General features: G+C 29.0%; 1 protein-coding gene across 2 annotated transcripts in view; it reads right to left on the bottom strand.

The window, feature by feature from the left end:
• Positions 1 to 1,577: 1,577 nt before the first annotated feature.
• The window catches only part of CRMP (Collapsin Response Mediator Protein), a 38,026-nt gene continuing 24,347 nt past the window's right edge, over positions 1,578 to 15,256 (bottom strand). The window contains exons 5-9 of one of the 2 annotated variants that reach the window (XM_011495648.1): positions 14,805 to 14,918; positions 6,045 to 6,277; positions 4,197 to 4,533; positions 2,273 to 2,750; positions 1,578 to 1,916 (exon numbers count right to left, since the gene is read on the bottom strand). In XM_011495648.1, the coding sequence (XP_011493950.1) occupies positions 1,837 to 1,916; positions 2,273 to 2,750; positions 4,197 to 4,533; positions 6,045 to 6,277; positions 14,805 to 14,918 (1,242 nt within the window). In that variant the 3' untranslated portion in view covers positions 1,578 to 1,836. Of the gene's footprint in view, positions 1,917 to 2,272; positions 2,751 to 4,196; positions 4,534 to 6,044; positions 6,278 to 11,911; positions 12,145 to 14,804; positions 14,919 to 15,256 lie in introns of both variants that reach the window. The other variant, XM_011495647.1, reaches the window with a different exon arrangement.

Here is a 15,256-nt window from a genome sequence, read left to right as displayed (position 1 = left end):
TTACTATTCAAAACAGAAAGAAAAATCAATATAATCTAGAGATTGATATTAAAGGTGATCAAAGGTCATCACAAGGATGTAGAAAATTAAATAAAAATTAATTTGTAATAATGAATAAATCATCGAAAATATGGATCTTTGGATATTTTAAAATAAAATATTTTTAAAAATAAAAATTATTAGTCTAAATATTTATAATTATAATTTTAAAGTTTAAAACAAAATACAGTTTTTTTTTCGAATCTGAATACTAGTACAATTTATAAATATAAAAAAACTTCATTATAATATTCCTGTACATTTTATCATTGTTTATTTATTATAAAAAATATGAAAAGGTAAAATATAAACATTTCTTTTATTCATATAGTATTTAATATTTATTATAAGAATTCAGATACATCATAACAGACATTCATTCTAATAATAATAATAATTATACGTCTTTAAAAAGCGTTTTTTGAATATTCAATGAATACTCTTCATAGATAAAAACTGAATCTTATAAGATTCTAATTTAGTTTTAACAGGAAAATATTAATATCTCGAATGTGTTCATCGTAATTTTAAAACATGAAAATTTAAATGTCTTTTACAATAGTGTAATTATCACAAGGCAAGTAATTTGCATTTGAATGAACAATTATGTTGTAATGTATTGTTTCAAAAGCATCCATGTATCGATATATAAAGTTGGTTGTACAAAAATTCAGTTTCAAACATTGATTTTCAGTCGAGTGATTAATTTCTGCACATAGAAAAATTGTATACTGTTATTTTTATTTCTATTTAACGATAATACATGTTATTACCAATATTTTTTAGATATATATCTATATATTTAATAAGTTTGCACATTTTTGCATTATATAAATCGCCCAATATCGTTGAAGCGATTTAGTAAGACAAGTATTACGAATCTATTATTTCTTCTATCTTGTTTTTTTTTCATTCGTTCATCTATTGGTAACGTTTAATATCTTATATAACAATTATTACAATTATAATCGCAATGTAACTATAATGTTCCACTAATTACCAATTACTAAATATGTGATAACGTTACGAATGCGCAATGTTATTAATTTTATTTGCAATATTACGAATGAGCTTCTTTAATATTAATGAATAATGAAGTAGTAAATCGGATATCTACCGATCGTATGTGGTGGGTATAGCTGCATTTAATTTTCAAATTCATCTTTATTTTTTCTCCTTTTTTGAGCGAGTAAATGTGCTTATGTGCAATCGTGCTTAAGAATTATGCTGCGATAAAACGTTTCCATTAAAAAACAAAAAAGAAAAAAAATGAATGAAAGAAAATAAATTGATCATGTGAATCTATAATAGATTCTCGTTCGATAAATTTTTAAAATATAATATAAAATAAAACTCATAATAGATGCATACACATATATACGATAACAATGTAACATAAAATTCGTGATACACAACAAAAGGAGAAAACGCGTATCATAGCAATAACGCGAAGACAAGATTTCGCAATTTTCTTCACGCATGGAAAAATAAACATTGTTGAGTAGTATATATTTAATGCGTATTATCCAATAATAATAATAATAATAATAATAATAATGATAATGATAATAATAATAATAATCGATTTTCGATCCAACCGAAAACGTAATATGGAACTTGTCAAGTTATTCCGAATTGTAAATTCTTGTCCTCCGTGAGTATCGAAGTACATCAACGGCCCTTCGAAGCGATGAAAGACCGGTGGCTAATGCGTTGTAATTATTTCTTTTCGCCTTCGTAAATTCCCTTCTCGACTGCTTCATTTTGATTATCGTCCAAAGATGAGTTACATAACATTTACCAGAAGCCACCAGCGCTGCGACCACCGGGTGGATTGTTGACGCGGATGCAGGATCGCGAAGTTTCTTTAGAGTCCTCTGTTATTAATAAATAAATGATAATTTTTAGTACTGATTAAAAATTAACAAGCTGCCTTTCAATTAGCTAATGATTAAATTAACCACGATAAGCGATAACTCTACATAGACTACTTTTCCTTAAAAATTTCTTAAAACATAATATAAAATGTTATGTAATATTGTAGACATGTACGCCGAAATTTGGCTGACCGGATAGCAATAGATATAAATTATAGATACAACATGAATATCTAATTAGATTTAATGAAATGTGCTGATCTATAGGTGGCATTCTCGATATTTGAATTATATTAAAATATAATGCTGCGACTAAACAACGAAAATCTTAAAAGCTCAAATGTGAAAGCTCTTACCGCTGATGGAGAAGGTTGAGTCCTGAAGATTCCTCTGCCCCTCGAGCCTCGGGCCTTTGAAGGACGGTGTGGCTATGGCCGAGTTTGGGAAAGTCGATGTATAAACAATTGTTCTAGGTCTTGCATACTCCCCGTCATAATGTGAGGTCCCGTTGGTTTGCACGTGATTGTTCTCATTGGTAGCGGCAACGGCGGAGTCGGCGGCGGCAGCGGCTGCTGCAGCTTTAGCGGCTTTTGCGGCTTCTCGGGCCTTGTCAAATACCGCCTCCTCCTCAGCGTATTTTCGTGCCTCAGCCTCGGAACGTGCAACTCCACGAGGACGCTTTTCACGCTCCTCCACGACTTCGTATACATAGCTTGGATAAGCTGGACACTCGATGAACTTGCCGAAGCCGTGCACCGCCTTCAAATCGCATTCGTCTACGCACACTCTGCCACCAACCACTACGTATTCTGGCACCCCATACACTTCCATGCCCTAGGTCAAATTGTAAATTCTTATTTTTATTTATGACAAAAGGTTGATGGGGGTCTTGGGTGAGCCAAAGCTCTAGGTAATCGCCTTTATATATAAAAGCTGATTTGTCTCATTTTCAATAGCTCGCAGCATTATAAAAACTTTTGAAAGTTGAACATAATTAACAATTAAAAACATAAATTATCTTGATTATTTTATTTTTCTTATTTTTTTGGTTCAATATTACTACGTTATATTCATTCATAGTATATTAAGTTACAAAAAATTATCATATATTTCTGTCACATGAAAATACATATATATATAAAAATAAAAGATATTTAGACTTTTTCCATTAATAAACAATTATTTGCAACGTTTTTAACTTATTCAATGAGTAAATTATTTTAATGCAACAATGACAAGTATATAAACAACTATTTTTAATGATTGCAAATGTTAGCAAACTTCTTTTGTAGATATAGAATTAATGTATTACTAGTAACAACTTGTAAAACAACTAAATATTTACTCTTTAATAAATATGAGGTTTATTATTATCGTATTAAGTTGAAATTGTTCATTTTTTCATTATTTTATGAAAGATTAAAAAAAAAACTATTCGACATAATATTAAATTTTTATAAGAAATGTGCAGTTACCTTTTTCATAAAATTTATATTTAATAAATTTTAAATTATTTTTTAATAATACATCATGATTATATATATACAGCTCAATTGTTACCAATAAGCATATTAAAATTTTCATTTTTACCTTCTCATATTAATCTCGTTTAAATTTCTATTATTATTTAAGTCTTTTAAGATTAAAGTATATTGAAATTCGTTAATTACGGAAAGATTTAATTACATAAACGTGACTTTTAATATTTGTTCCATATTTATCGTTATAGGTATAGTTTTATACGATCTTTTAATATAAAAGATAAATGAATTTTGTACTCAATAAGTAATTTGTTAAAAGAATATAAAAATTAATATAATATTAATTAACAAAATGAAAGAATTGATAAGCCGTTCTTTTCACTTCAAAGAATGTAATTTTTCATTAAAAATTGTCTTCTGTAATACAACTAATAATTATTTAATTTTCTGGGAACCTTTAGTTCAGTTAAAAAGCATGTTTTTATTTAAAATGTTTACATATTTTTGGTACTTAAAAGAGAAGTGTATATTGTCAGTAGATATGTAACTTAACGCATTATTAAATCACGTGTTGAATTTCTATCGATTTCTCTTAAATTGTTGTCTATCAATTATAAGCACCTTTATGAATAATGTTATTTTAATAAAAATTATAGTAAACGCGAGAAAGCAGAGATGATTGATGAAATTAAACAATACAATAGATACAATATTAGTGATCATAATACGCAAGTTATGATTTTCTCTTGAATATCAAATAGCTTTGGCATATTTTTGCAGTAGCCGCGTGAACGCTCACCTCGAAGATGTTGAAATCGCAGGCCTGATGATGAGTCTCGGCGGAGATGACACGATTAGAGCTTGGGTCCCAGACGACAATGTCGGCGTCCGAACCAACGGCAATGACGCCCTTTCTCGGATAGAGGTTGAATATCTTGGCCGCATTGGTGCTTGTGACGGCGACGAATCGTGTCGGATCCATGATACCATTGTACACACCCTTGTGCCATACAATGGACATGCGGTCCTCAACACCGTTTACGCCGTTGGGGATTTTGGAGAAGTCATGTTTACCAAGAGCCTTTTGGTCGCTGTTGAAAGTGCAGTTGTCGCTACCCGTCACTTGCAGTCCGTCCCTACGCGTCATTGTATAATTCTTATTCTTTACATTATCAATAAAAGACGAGCGATACCTGCCAATCTTCTACATAATAGATACTTTTTTTGAGAACAAAAAGCATACGAAATATTATTATCTTGAGAAAAATTTTAAACTAATTTTTAACATGCTGAAAATTTTTGTTTTAGACATATGCTATTTTCGTTATTAATTTCGTTATAGATGAAAATATTTAATTTTCAACAAGCCTTTTAGTAGAATGGCTAAAATAGTATCGTAATCCATTATTTATCACTGTGAATGCGCGCGCGCCTGTTTACACAATATTCTTGGTGGATTTAATTCACAATGTCTTATGTATTAAAAATGTGTATAGAAAAATAACTGACGTATTAATTTTAAAATTTCAATTAATAGAGAAGCAATATGATATTCATTTATGATTATCATATCTTCATCTTCTATTTTCATGGTTATCATAATCATTAGTATTCATAATCATAATTATCATTATAGTGTAAGATGTAATTAATTATCAATATACTTTCATATCTGCCATTATATATAAACAATTAATGTAATGAATATAATAAACTAAAGAATAATTCAATGACATTTTTTTTAATTTTTCGGAATTCCTTTGAAGTAACATTTAAAGATTAAAATAACCTTTAAAGGTTTTATAAAGCAGATGCAATAAGAGTTTAGCACATGATATCTTTATAAATTATAAATTCTATATAAATTATAAATTGAAATTTAATGATTTTATGGAATTGAAGATAAATAAAACATTATCTCAAAAATTATCGTAACAAACGTATAAACAATAAATCAAAATAATATAGTGATGAATGGATAATAATCCTGCCTACTCGTAATATTTCATTAGTATATAGTTATATAAATAAACATATATAAATGCATTAAAAAAAAGATAAAAAAATATAATCTCTTTATGTTCGATAATTTTCATTATAGAGATATTATATAGTAACAAAATTACTCTAGGACCACCATTTTATAATGTGTATTTATTGAAAATTAGATAAATCATCGGCTATTATTGTGATGATACTTATATCCCACGCTGAAAAAGCTTTAAACAAAAGTTCCTTCTCAATTACTAATTAAATTACTTTTTCACCTCTAAATACCACAATATTCCAAGTTAATATTTTACACAATGAGAATGCATTTGATTCTCAAATAACGTACAAGCTACCTTAAAATAGATAAGAGTTTTCTTTCAAATTTAATTTCCGTAATATATGAATTGTTCGAGGACCTAAAAAGCGTCAATAGTTGTTTACGCAATGAAATAGCGTTTCTATTCCATTACGTCTCACTTGACGCGTATTAATTGCCAAGGAGCAGCAACTGGCTGACTGTTTCTGCATCCTTCTTGCCGCATCTAATCAAGCCCAGCTATGGGGTAGTAAGATGTATTGCGATGAACCTAGCCATCGTTGATGTTCAGGACTCTCGAGGAACGCTTGGCAACGTCCTGGGGGCTCCGTTACTTACTGGACGATCTGCTCGATGAGATAGGTCGGCGTAGTAGGGTCGGGCCTAAGAGGAGGACTGGTAACGAGGCTTCTTGCCCTGAGCACGTCTTGTTCGTACTGGGCGCTGCCGTCGATACCAAGGCTCGCGGCCAGAACCTCGCCGTAGATGAGAGCCCCGTCGGCTCGCTTCCCGGACACCACGTCCGCAGCGGATTTGCTCGAAACGGCTGTCACGTACAGTGGACTGTTGAGCTGATCCCGACAGTTCACCCGTTAACGACTCTTTCGCAATTCATGGGGCGATCGCTTTACGTGCGTGGAGCCTCCTTGAGGACGAACTCATACGGGAAGTCATGGTGACTTTTTTCGACTCTTCCGCCGAAGCTGACGATTGAGTTGCCGCCGATGCGAGCAGCTCTATATAACCGCAGTAACGCGTAAGATGCACCTTTACGTAATTAAAAATACTTTTCATAAAGAAAAGTCGAAAGGCCTTGCATAAGAATATTTATTTTTCTACTTAGAGGGCGTATTTTTGAAGTCGGTGCCTCGTGATAAACGATCTAACGGATCTTTTTAATGCTTTATCATATAGAAATATCGGAAACAGAAATACCCATACGGGATATAATATTCTCGATATGTGCATCTCAGCTCATAGTAATTTATTTTATTTTTATAAATTTGTATTATTTTTAACTTATAATTTAATTATAAATAAATATTTAATTATTATAAATATTGTGTAAGCTTTGATATTTTAAATGTACTCAAATAATAATTATTTCTTATAGAGTTATATGTCGTAATACGTAAATTAATATTGTATAGCATCGGTATTACTGTTCAATGTAGAAATACGAAGATGCTCCATCGGGTAGCACTTCAATGAGAGATTTTACCATAATTCAGTATAAAATACAAAACTGAATTGAATAATGAAAAGAAAAAGAGAAAAAATAATTAACTTAAACCATGGAGCCTTTACTCGTTAAAATAATTAATTACTAATGTAATGTAGGCTTAGAAAGTTGCGGTTGTATATAAATTTCTTTCATGAGTCTTGTGGCATTGAGCATATTGTGTATAATAAAAGAATCCACAGAGGTTAAGTGTACTGTAATTAGTTGAATTATAATTCAACGTCCCACTTGTTTCCTCCACGCACAATAAAGTACCGCACAATTTAGTAAGGAGGAAAGATAAGGTGATATTTTGTATATATTGACAAGTTTTCATTTTAACAGTCTCTATTTTTCGCGATCTTAAAAACATATAAAGGGAAAATATTACAAGATGATTTTTTTTAACAATCGTTGCATTTTTCACAAGATATTAAAATTGTTAATCGTCTTTATTAAAGATAGATGCTTATGGAATATCCCATTATTTTTTAATTGTTTGATTTTAGAAGGTTAAATTTTAGGGGAAAAAACTTTACAATTACATTACTTTATTGGTTATAAAAATTTTCGGTAACAAATTTGAAAATATTTGTAATTTTATTCTATGATTTTGTTTCTCGATAATATAAGGAACAAAAAATCAATTTATTTTAAAGTATCACCGCAACTTTTCTTCTTAAACATAATATAAAATATGTACAAAAGGTTTCTATACAGATAATTTAGAAATGTATATGACAAATAATTTAAATAAAACAGATACTGATTAAAGCAATTTAACTAAATTAATATATAAAAAACAGTGGATTATAAATATACATTTAAAGCTCGCATTCTATAGAAAGAACTAAACATATACACATACAGAACTACGATATTCAATTTAAACATCAAAATACAGCTAATTTATTAATTATTAAGAATTTTTAACTACTAAAGTAATTACACTAATTTATTAATTATGAAAAATTTCGGAATGTTAAATTATAAATTATTTTAAAGAAGTTATTTGCTAACTTTTAAATCAATACTTTTATGATATTAATTTAAAAATTAGGAAACAAGTATTTAATAGTTTAATTTAATAAATAGGTACATTATTGTATCGGTGATATTAATTTTCTTGTAGTAATACGTTTTATTGAAACGACTATCCAGAAAATAATATAATTTTATTATCATTTCTAATAAGTCTTAACTTAAAAAATTTACTTGGCATATTAACATCAAAGCAGTCGAAACATCCATCCAGCAGTGCATAGAAAATAACAAGAAATTAAACAAATAGTATATTGCAAGAGACACTATATAAAAACAATGAGCATACATAGAAAACTCAAACAAATATAGATAGCAATTTAAAAAATAATCAATATTAAATAATGAAGGTATTGCTATAAACTTCAGTTTTTAATTTTTAAATGTCAATTTAATGTAGTATATTATATATTATACATGAAAAAATACAAAAGTAATACGATGAGTTTTTAATATTGCAGTTCTGTAAAATATTAATATAATACCTATCATAATTCTTCAAGTCCAATTCACAAAGCTACAAAGAAATTTATCGATTTGTCTGCAATATTCTAATAAATTATTACTGTCAACGTGAACAGATATAAGATTAGATTATGAAATACGGTCATTAATAATAAGAACCTTATTTGGGCATTCGTCAATACGGAGATAAGACGTAGAAATAACAATTTCGATCAGAAGTAATAATACTCGCGCGTAACAAAATCTTTGTGAAAATTATTTTCTCTGAATTCAAAAAAAATTATGATTTTGTGACATTTCATTTTAATGATCTTTAAGATAAATGTTTTTTACATATAACAACATGAATTTGAACGATATTTTTATTCATGCCTTAGTCAATAATGAAGACGCGGTCAAATTTTTATATTGAATACGAACGAACGATTCCCTGAGTCAAAAAGTCAACACTTAATTTCATTGGCGAGACGATGAAATATAGTATTGAAAGGTTTTATTTAATTTATAACTTCATTTATAATACTTCAATAACGATAATCCCTATTTTCATTTCTATTTTCTTTATATATATATTGTCAAGATATAAATATTATCTAAATATAAATAAAATGATTGGAATATATAATATAGACCAAGAATGAGAATCATTTGATCGATGGACTCATCGACAATTAAAAATTTTCACATAAAAATAATTATGAAAAATCACAATACTGTGTATATCGTTATTAGCATTAGACCATTAGTACTTGTGCATAATTGTAAAGACAAATTTTGATCGATTACCTTAAAAACTATGAGTAAGGACATAATAAATACCACTAATGATACGAATATTTACAATTCTGGCTAATAATTTTTTCAGGCTTAAACTATAAATTAGACGCTATTCTTAATAAGCGAAGAAAACAGCTGAATTGTAATTATAAGAGCAATTTATAAGAGTAAAAATATGCCTGCATAACAGTGATACGTCTAAAAGAACTTCTTCCAAAACAGATAAAAAATTGTCACTAAGTACGTGAGCTACTCTTAGTTTGGTTTCCTTAATGAGAAAATGCTTACATGTCAGTATATCTTGTTAAAATTCTCGGGTGTCAGGTTGGGGAGTGCCCCGTTAAATCAAGCCACTGGAATCAGTCAAACACGCTACTAATCTACAATCTCGGCATCTCCTCATCTCGTCACCGTACATCAATAGAATTAGGAGAGTAGGCCAGGCCGAAAGTGGCCAGGTAAGCATCTCGTTCACGCCCTCGCATTCAAGATGCCGAGAGACGCGCGAGAGAGGCGAGAAAGCGCAGCAATTACAAAACGCGTTATCTCCTGTGCGCGTAGCCCACGAGAAATCCAGCGCGGGCTCTCCATTAATGGCAAAAACAAAACAAAAAACAAAAAAAAAAAAAAAAAAAACGAAGCGCTGCCACTCGTTCTAACTGCGTTGGAAAAACTAAGCCCCCGTCGAGTGAGACACGTTATAACGGGGAACGGTGACGGCAGAGGAAAGTCGTCGCCGTCGGTGAAGATTTTCTCGCGCTTTCTTGCCATTGTCGCCAATTGACTTCCCGTTTTACGCGCAGATGAAGGAGACGCACAATTTTTTTCCCGATAACACACACGTGTGCCTGCGAAAAGAGTTGCTTGTCTTCTCGTTTCACTTGCGTTGCGAATCATTCTTTCGCACGTTTCGAAAAGCACGCTTTTTCCATTGTTTATATTTGGTGACTATTTATGGGAACGCGCGCGCCTCTTCAATTATTCATGGAGTATTTTTATGCGAGCGTAGATCACGCCATGAAAGGGAAAAAACTAATAACTACAAATTTTCCATTACAAATTTTTTCATTTATAACTCGTTTCTCTATATATTGGTGAATAATACACGGCAATGGGATGAGACAATATCGAAGAATTTTATAATAATTTGAAAGAAAGATTTTTCAATTTTACTTGGGATTTCTTTTTAATACTATAAGTATTTAATATAAATTAGCGATAATTCTGAAATTCTTACATAACAAATGTACAAAGGCATGAAAAAAAAAGAATTTAAATTAGTCAGAATAATTATATGCCAACATTTAGTTATAAATAATTTCCCTGTCAAGATTTTTTATTACATTTTTATCTATCATTTGAACTTTATCAAAAATATCAAATATTTATATTAAAATATCTTATCAAATATTAAAATGGAATATTTAGTCACTTTATTTGAATTAAATTTTAATACTCTAATTTAAAACTTCGTTTTTACTAATATGAATAAAATGATATATCACTTTTTCCGAAGCTTTATTGATTTTCCTCTCCCTCCCGCTACACCCTCTCTATCTCCATATACTTATTTATCTATAAATTATACAAGTCAAATCAATTATATATCTATAAATTGAAACTGAAGATTAAACTAGTATGTGTCACATTTCATTTATATTATAATTGTAATCATATAAATGATAACTAATAAAATCAAATAAAATATAGGTAAAATATATATTTAACAAAAATATGTATCTTAGCGCCTTACAAAATAATATACACTTGATATTTTAATAATTAGAAGACAATCGATAAAATAAAAATAATTAATATGCGTTCAGATTTAATTGATTTATATAGTTTTTATTTGATTAAAAAAAAAAAAGATTAGTTTAAAAAGCTATTGTTGGTATGATCCTTTACATATCAATATTTTAATACATTGTCATTTGATATTGACTGTCAATATACTGTGGAATTTCATAATTAATGAAGACAAATTAACTGAATATTAATCTTACAGGGTACATAAATTTTAATTCTAATTAATATTATAAAAAGTGTTTAGCCGATAATAAACTAATTTATTGAATTATGAAAATATTTTACATTACATTTTATTATAATTATATTATTATTCTTTCTACATAATTTTTTCTATATAATTTTCAATTCGCGGATTATAATATCAAATTTTTATAAATTGTTTTATCATCACGTAACAAGTAAAATTATGATAATTTAAAGCTGAATTTATTATTTTATGGTACAATTAAATCAAATAAAAAATAAATGAAATCTTTAATAATATTCCATTTATTTAGAGAAATGAAGTATAATTCATATTATATGTTATCGAAAAATTATCTTACCGGCGCATTCTCATACTTAATGAAATATTATTATAAAAATCTATTTGATAAGTTGCGCGACTATTTGAAAGCTAAATACTCTTTAACTTCAGTCGCACATACGGTACATACTGATTATGACTATTGAATAATGATAATGGACACACTACAGACAATTATATGGAATTATGCAAATGTCACGCAAGGAAAGGGTGAACTTACAACTTTATACGACATGTTAGAATAAGTCTACAATTCGTGAATCATCATCGACGATGAAAAAGACTAAAATGTGAGGCGATATGCGCTTGCGACCCCTAGCGTTCTGAAAAAGTAATAATAGCGCTGACCAAGTGCAGACTCACGTGACGAGTTTCCTCATGAGGGAGATCGGCGTGTCCGGATCTGGCCTAAGAGGAGGACTGAGGATGTGCCCGGCCGCATGTCTCCAACAGGTATGGCTGTAGTTGGTACCGTCGGTGCCGAGGGCCGCGGCAAGGGTCTCGCCCCAGACGCAACTGCCCCGCCTCCTTGCCTTCTCGAGCTCGTCCGCCGCGCTGCGGCTCATTATGTGCACCACGTACAGCGGACACAACACCTAAGTTTCATGTACGTCAAAGAGTCCATGTAACCTATACGTAATCTGGCGCGGACGGGGCCGGGGGAAGAGACGTCGTTGATGTCTATCCGCGTGTTTGTGTCGTGCCCCCCCCCCTCCTCACGAATTCGGGACCTAAATTCCTTGGAGCGGTTATTAACAAGTTTCACAAGTCGATTGGCGACTATTTGTCCCTTTGCTTAGTTACTTTAAGCGTGACACGCACAATAAATCAGTAACGTGTCATTTAAATTTTCTATTGTATATCCAATTTTCCAAATAAAGTGTAAATAATTACATATTCGTAACGTTAAAAAATGGTTCTAAATTATAAATTTTAAAAAACTTTTTTTATTGTATTTAATAGGTTGATGAATAAGATTCTCGATATTTCCAGGCTAAATGTTCAGAGCAAATATTTGCCAATGCTTACAAGATGACATAACATAAAAAATGGTGTCCTGTTTTACAAAGATGTTGTTTTATACTTATCAATATTATATATTTAAGAAATAAAACTAAACCTATTTTGTTATAGTGGATTTAACTCATTGATTTATAATAATTTTATACAAAGCACACTTTCGCTCCAAGAAATTTATAACGATTAATTTTTATAGAGTGTCGATGTTTGTCATACTCGTGTGTACAAGCATTTGAAAAGCTTTAATTTCATATTTTTTATTCAATATTTTTATAACGAATAATATATGGCATAAAATTCGCATAAATAACTGCATTTAATAAATTTGGTTCAATTAATTTTTTCTCATAATATATTTTTCATACGGTTGTTGAATAAAAGTTATTCTATATTAGAATAATTTCAATATACAAAATTAATTAGAAAATTAATTATTTACAGATTATTCATATATTTGAATATTTTTTCCATCATTAATAATACTTCAAATTTTTAAATCCGACTTAAGTAAAATATCATTTATACTTAAATATAAGATCTATGTAAAAAAGATATACGTTTTAAGTTAATGATTAATATAATGTACTAAATTCTTTAATTTGAAAGATTAATGGAAAAACATTGATAAAGCATAAGACATGGTTAAACAAGTTTCATTTTTAATCGAATTTTAATTTTTTACAAAACATATCCGGATTAACGGAAAATTACTAGAAACTTTTCAAACGCTTATATATTATGATACATATGTTCCTTTTTATCCAACGCATAACTATAGCGAATTTCTTCAGTGCCGCTTTCCTTTTCATTATATTTTTCTTATTTACCTCCTTTTACTTTTGATGGCCTGCACTACCCTTATCATTTTTAAAATATTTAAATGTGACAATGGGAATTAGTATATTCAAAGGCTTCGATTTTCCATTTATTAAACATTGTTTATCAAAAGAAAAAATTAGACAATGTGTTAACTTAATTCCGACAATTATGCAGATAGATGCAATACAATATTATACAATTATTCGTACATGCATTTCTATATATATATATAAAAGAAATTATATGTCATACAAAACAATATGCACACATTTAAACATTCATGCAAAAATATAAGGAGATATAACAATATAGATATATATATATATATATCGCAAAAATTCATTAGAATTAATTTTAATATACGAACACATTATTACAAACAGAATAAATTATTTAATGAATATTATTATGTCAATTTAATACTCATATATAATATACATTTTTAACTATGGGTTTATTTTATGCAAAAAATAAAAAGGAAAAGCTTATATAAAAAATGAAACGCATACAGAAAAGATAAATATACATTAAAATATTCGAAATGGAACTATCCACGTGCTTATATTAAATGAAATTGCTTAAACGATGCTTGAAAAAAAAAAAATGATAGACTAGCAACAAAAGTTATAACAATGAATTTTTATTCAATAGAATTTATCAAAATTTCATTAAACATTACTTCAAAGTAAAAATTGAATGATTAAGTATTTCTTTCTGTCGGTGGCTTAATTACTTAGAGTTATTATATTTAATATAGATTTATCAATTTATTTTTCTATACATAATTTCAAGTCGAAGTATTGATTGGATTTGAAATTTCAAAATATAAATTAAAACTCTAATAATGGCATTTTTTATTTCACATAAATTGAAAAAGCATGTTTGTTTGAAAATGTTAAATTTGAATAGCAGGGCACTTGTCAAATACCTTAAAACATTCTTTTTGAAAAGTCTTTAAAATCATTTTTCAATAAAATTATAAAAGACTACCTTTTTGAATATTTTGTGCTATATTATGCCCTTCATTGTGCTTTAAATTTATGATATTAAATAAAATAGTATCTATTTATAAGTATTTTATAAAATCTTCTACATTTATAATCATTTATTATTTGTCATGTGTCTGATATGCTCTTCGATTTATTTGAGCATTGAGTAAGTAATACAGGCAGGATATGCAATGCGTACTTGCTTGTTTACTCACTCAGAAATGATTTTATACATATTTTTATAAATCGTTATCCGAAGAACAAATAATATTTTTATGCAAAATAAAACTAGTGTGTAATCTAAAAAGTTATACGATAAAATAAAAAAGCTCATAAAAATACATTGCTTTTCTCTGTATTAGATTAGAATAGTTCCACTTCTATAGAACGATATACAACGTGTGTTATGCTCTATAAAGTAAACTTACCTGATTTGCAATAACACAAGCACGGTTAACTGCTTCCGCCTCAACCTCTTCGGGGCGTGACATCTCATGACCTTCGGGCCCTGTTACACCTGCGGCTAGCAACTTTTTTGTATTCTGCAATTATAACAAGTAGTCGAATAATGTCAATTAGTTTTTTTTTATTATTAAAGCATTAACCCTTTATTATCAAAGCATCAATTATCTTGCATCATCCATGTGTTTATAATTGAAAGTCGATAAAAATTTTGGAAATGCGTAATATGATTTTATTATGAGGTGCAATAATAGGCTTGATTTAGTCAAGATTAAAATTCATGGGCTCAATCAGTAATGTAATAAGCGTGGCGAGATGCTTGGAAAATTTTAATATCATGTCTGTACGTAAGATTAATTATTTATACTCGAATGCTCAAAGAGTTTGGTCATAGATTTTGCAAGAAAATTAATTTAAT

The sequence above is a fragment of the Ceratosolen solmsi genome, unplaced genomic scaffold, assembly GCF_000503995.2.
Source record: "Ceratosolen solmsi marchali unplaced genomic scaffold, CerSol_1.0 scaffold11, whole genome shotgun sequence".
NCBI classification, from domain to species: domain Eukaryota; kingdom Metazoa; phylum Arthropoda; class Insecta; order Hymenoptera; family Agaonidae; genus Ceratosolen; species Ceratosolen solmsi.
Note: the sequence above shows the minus strand (reverse complement) of the source record. Positions and strands in the feature narration are given on the sequence as shown.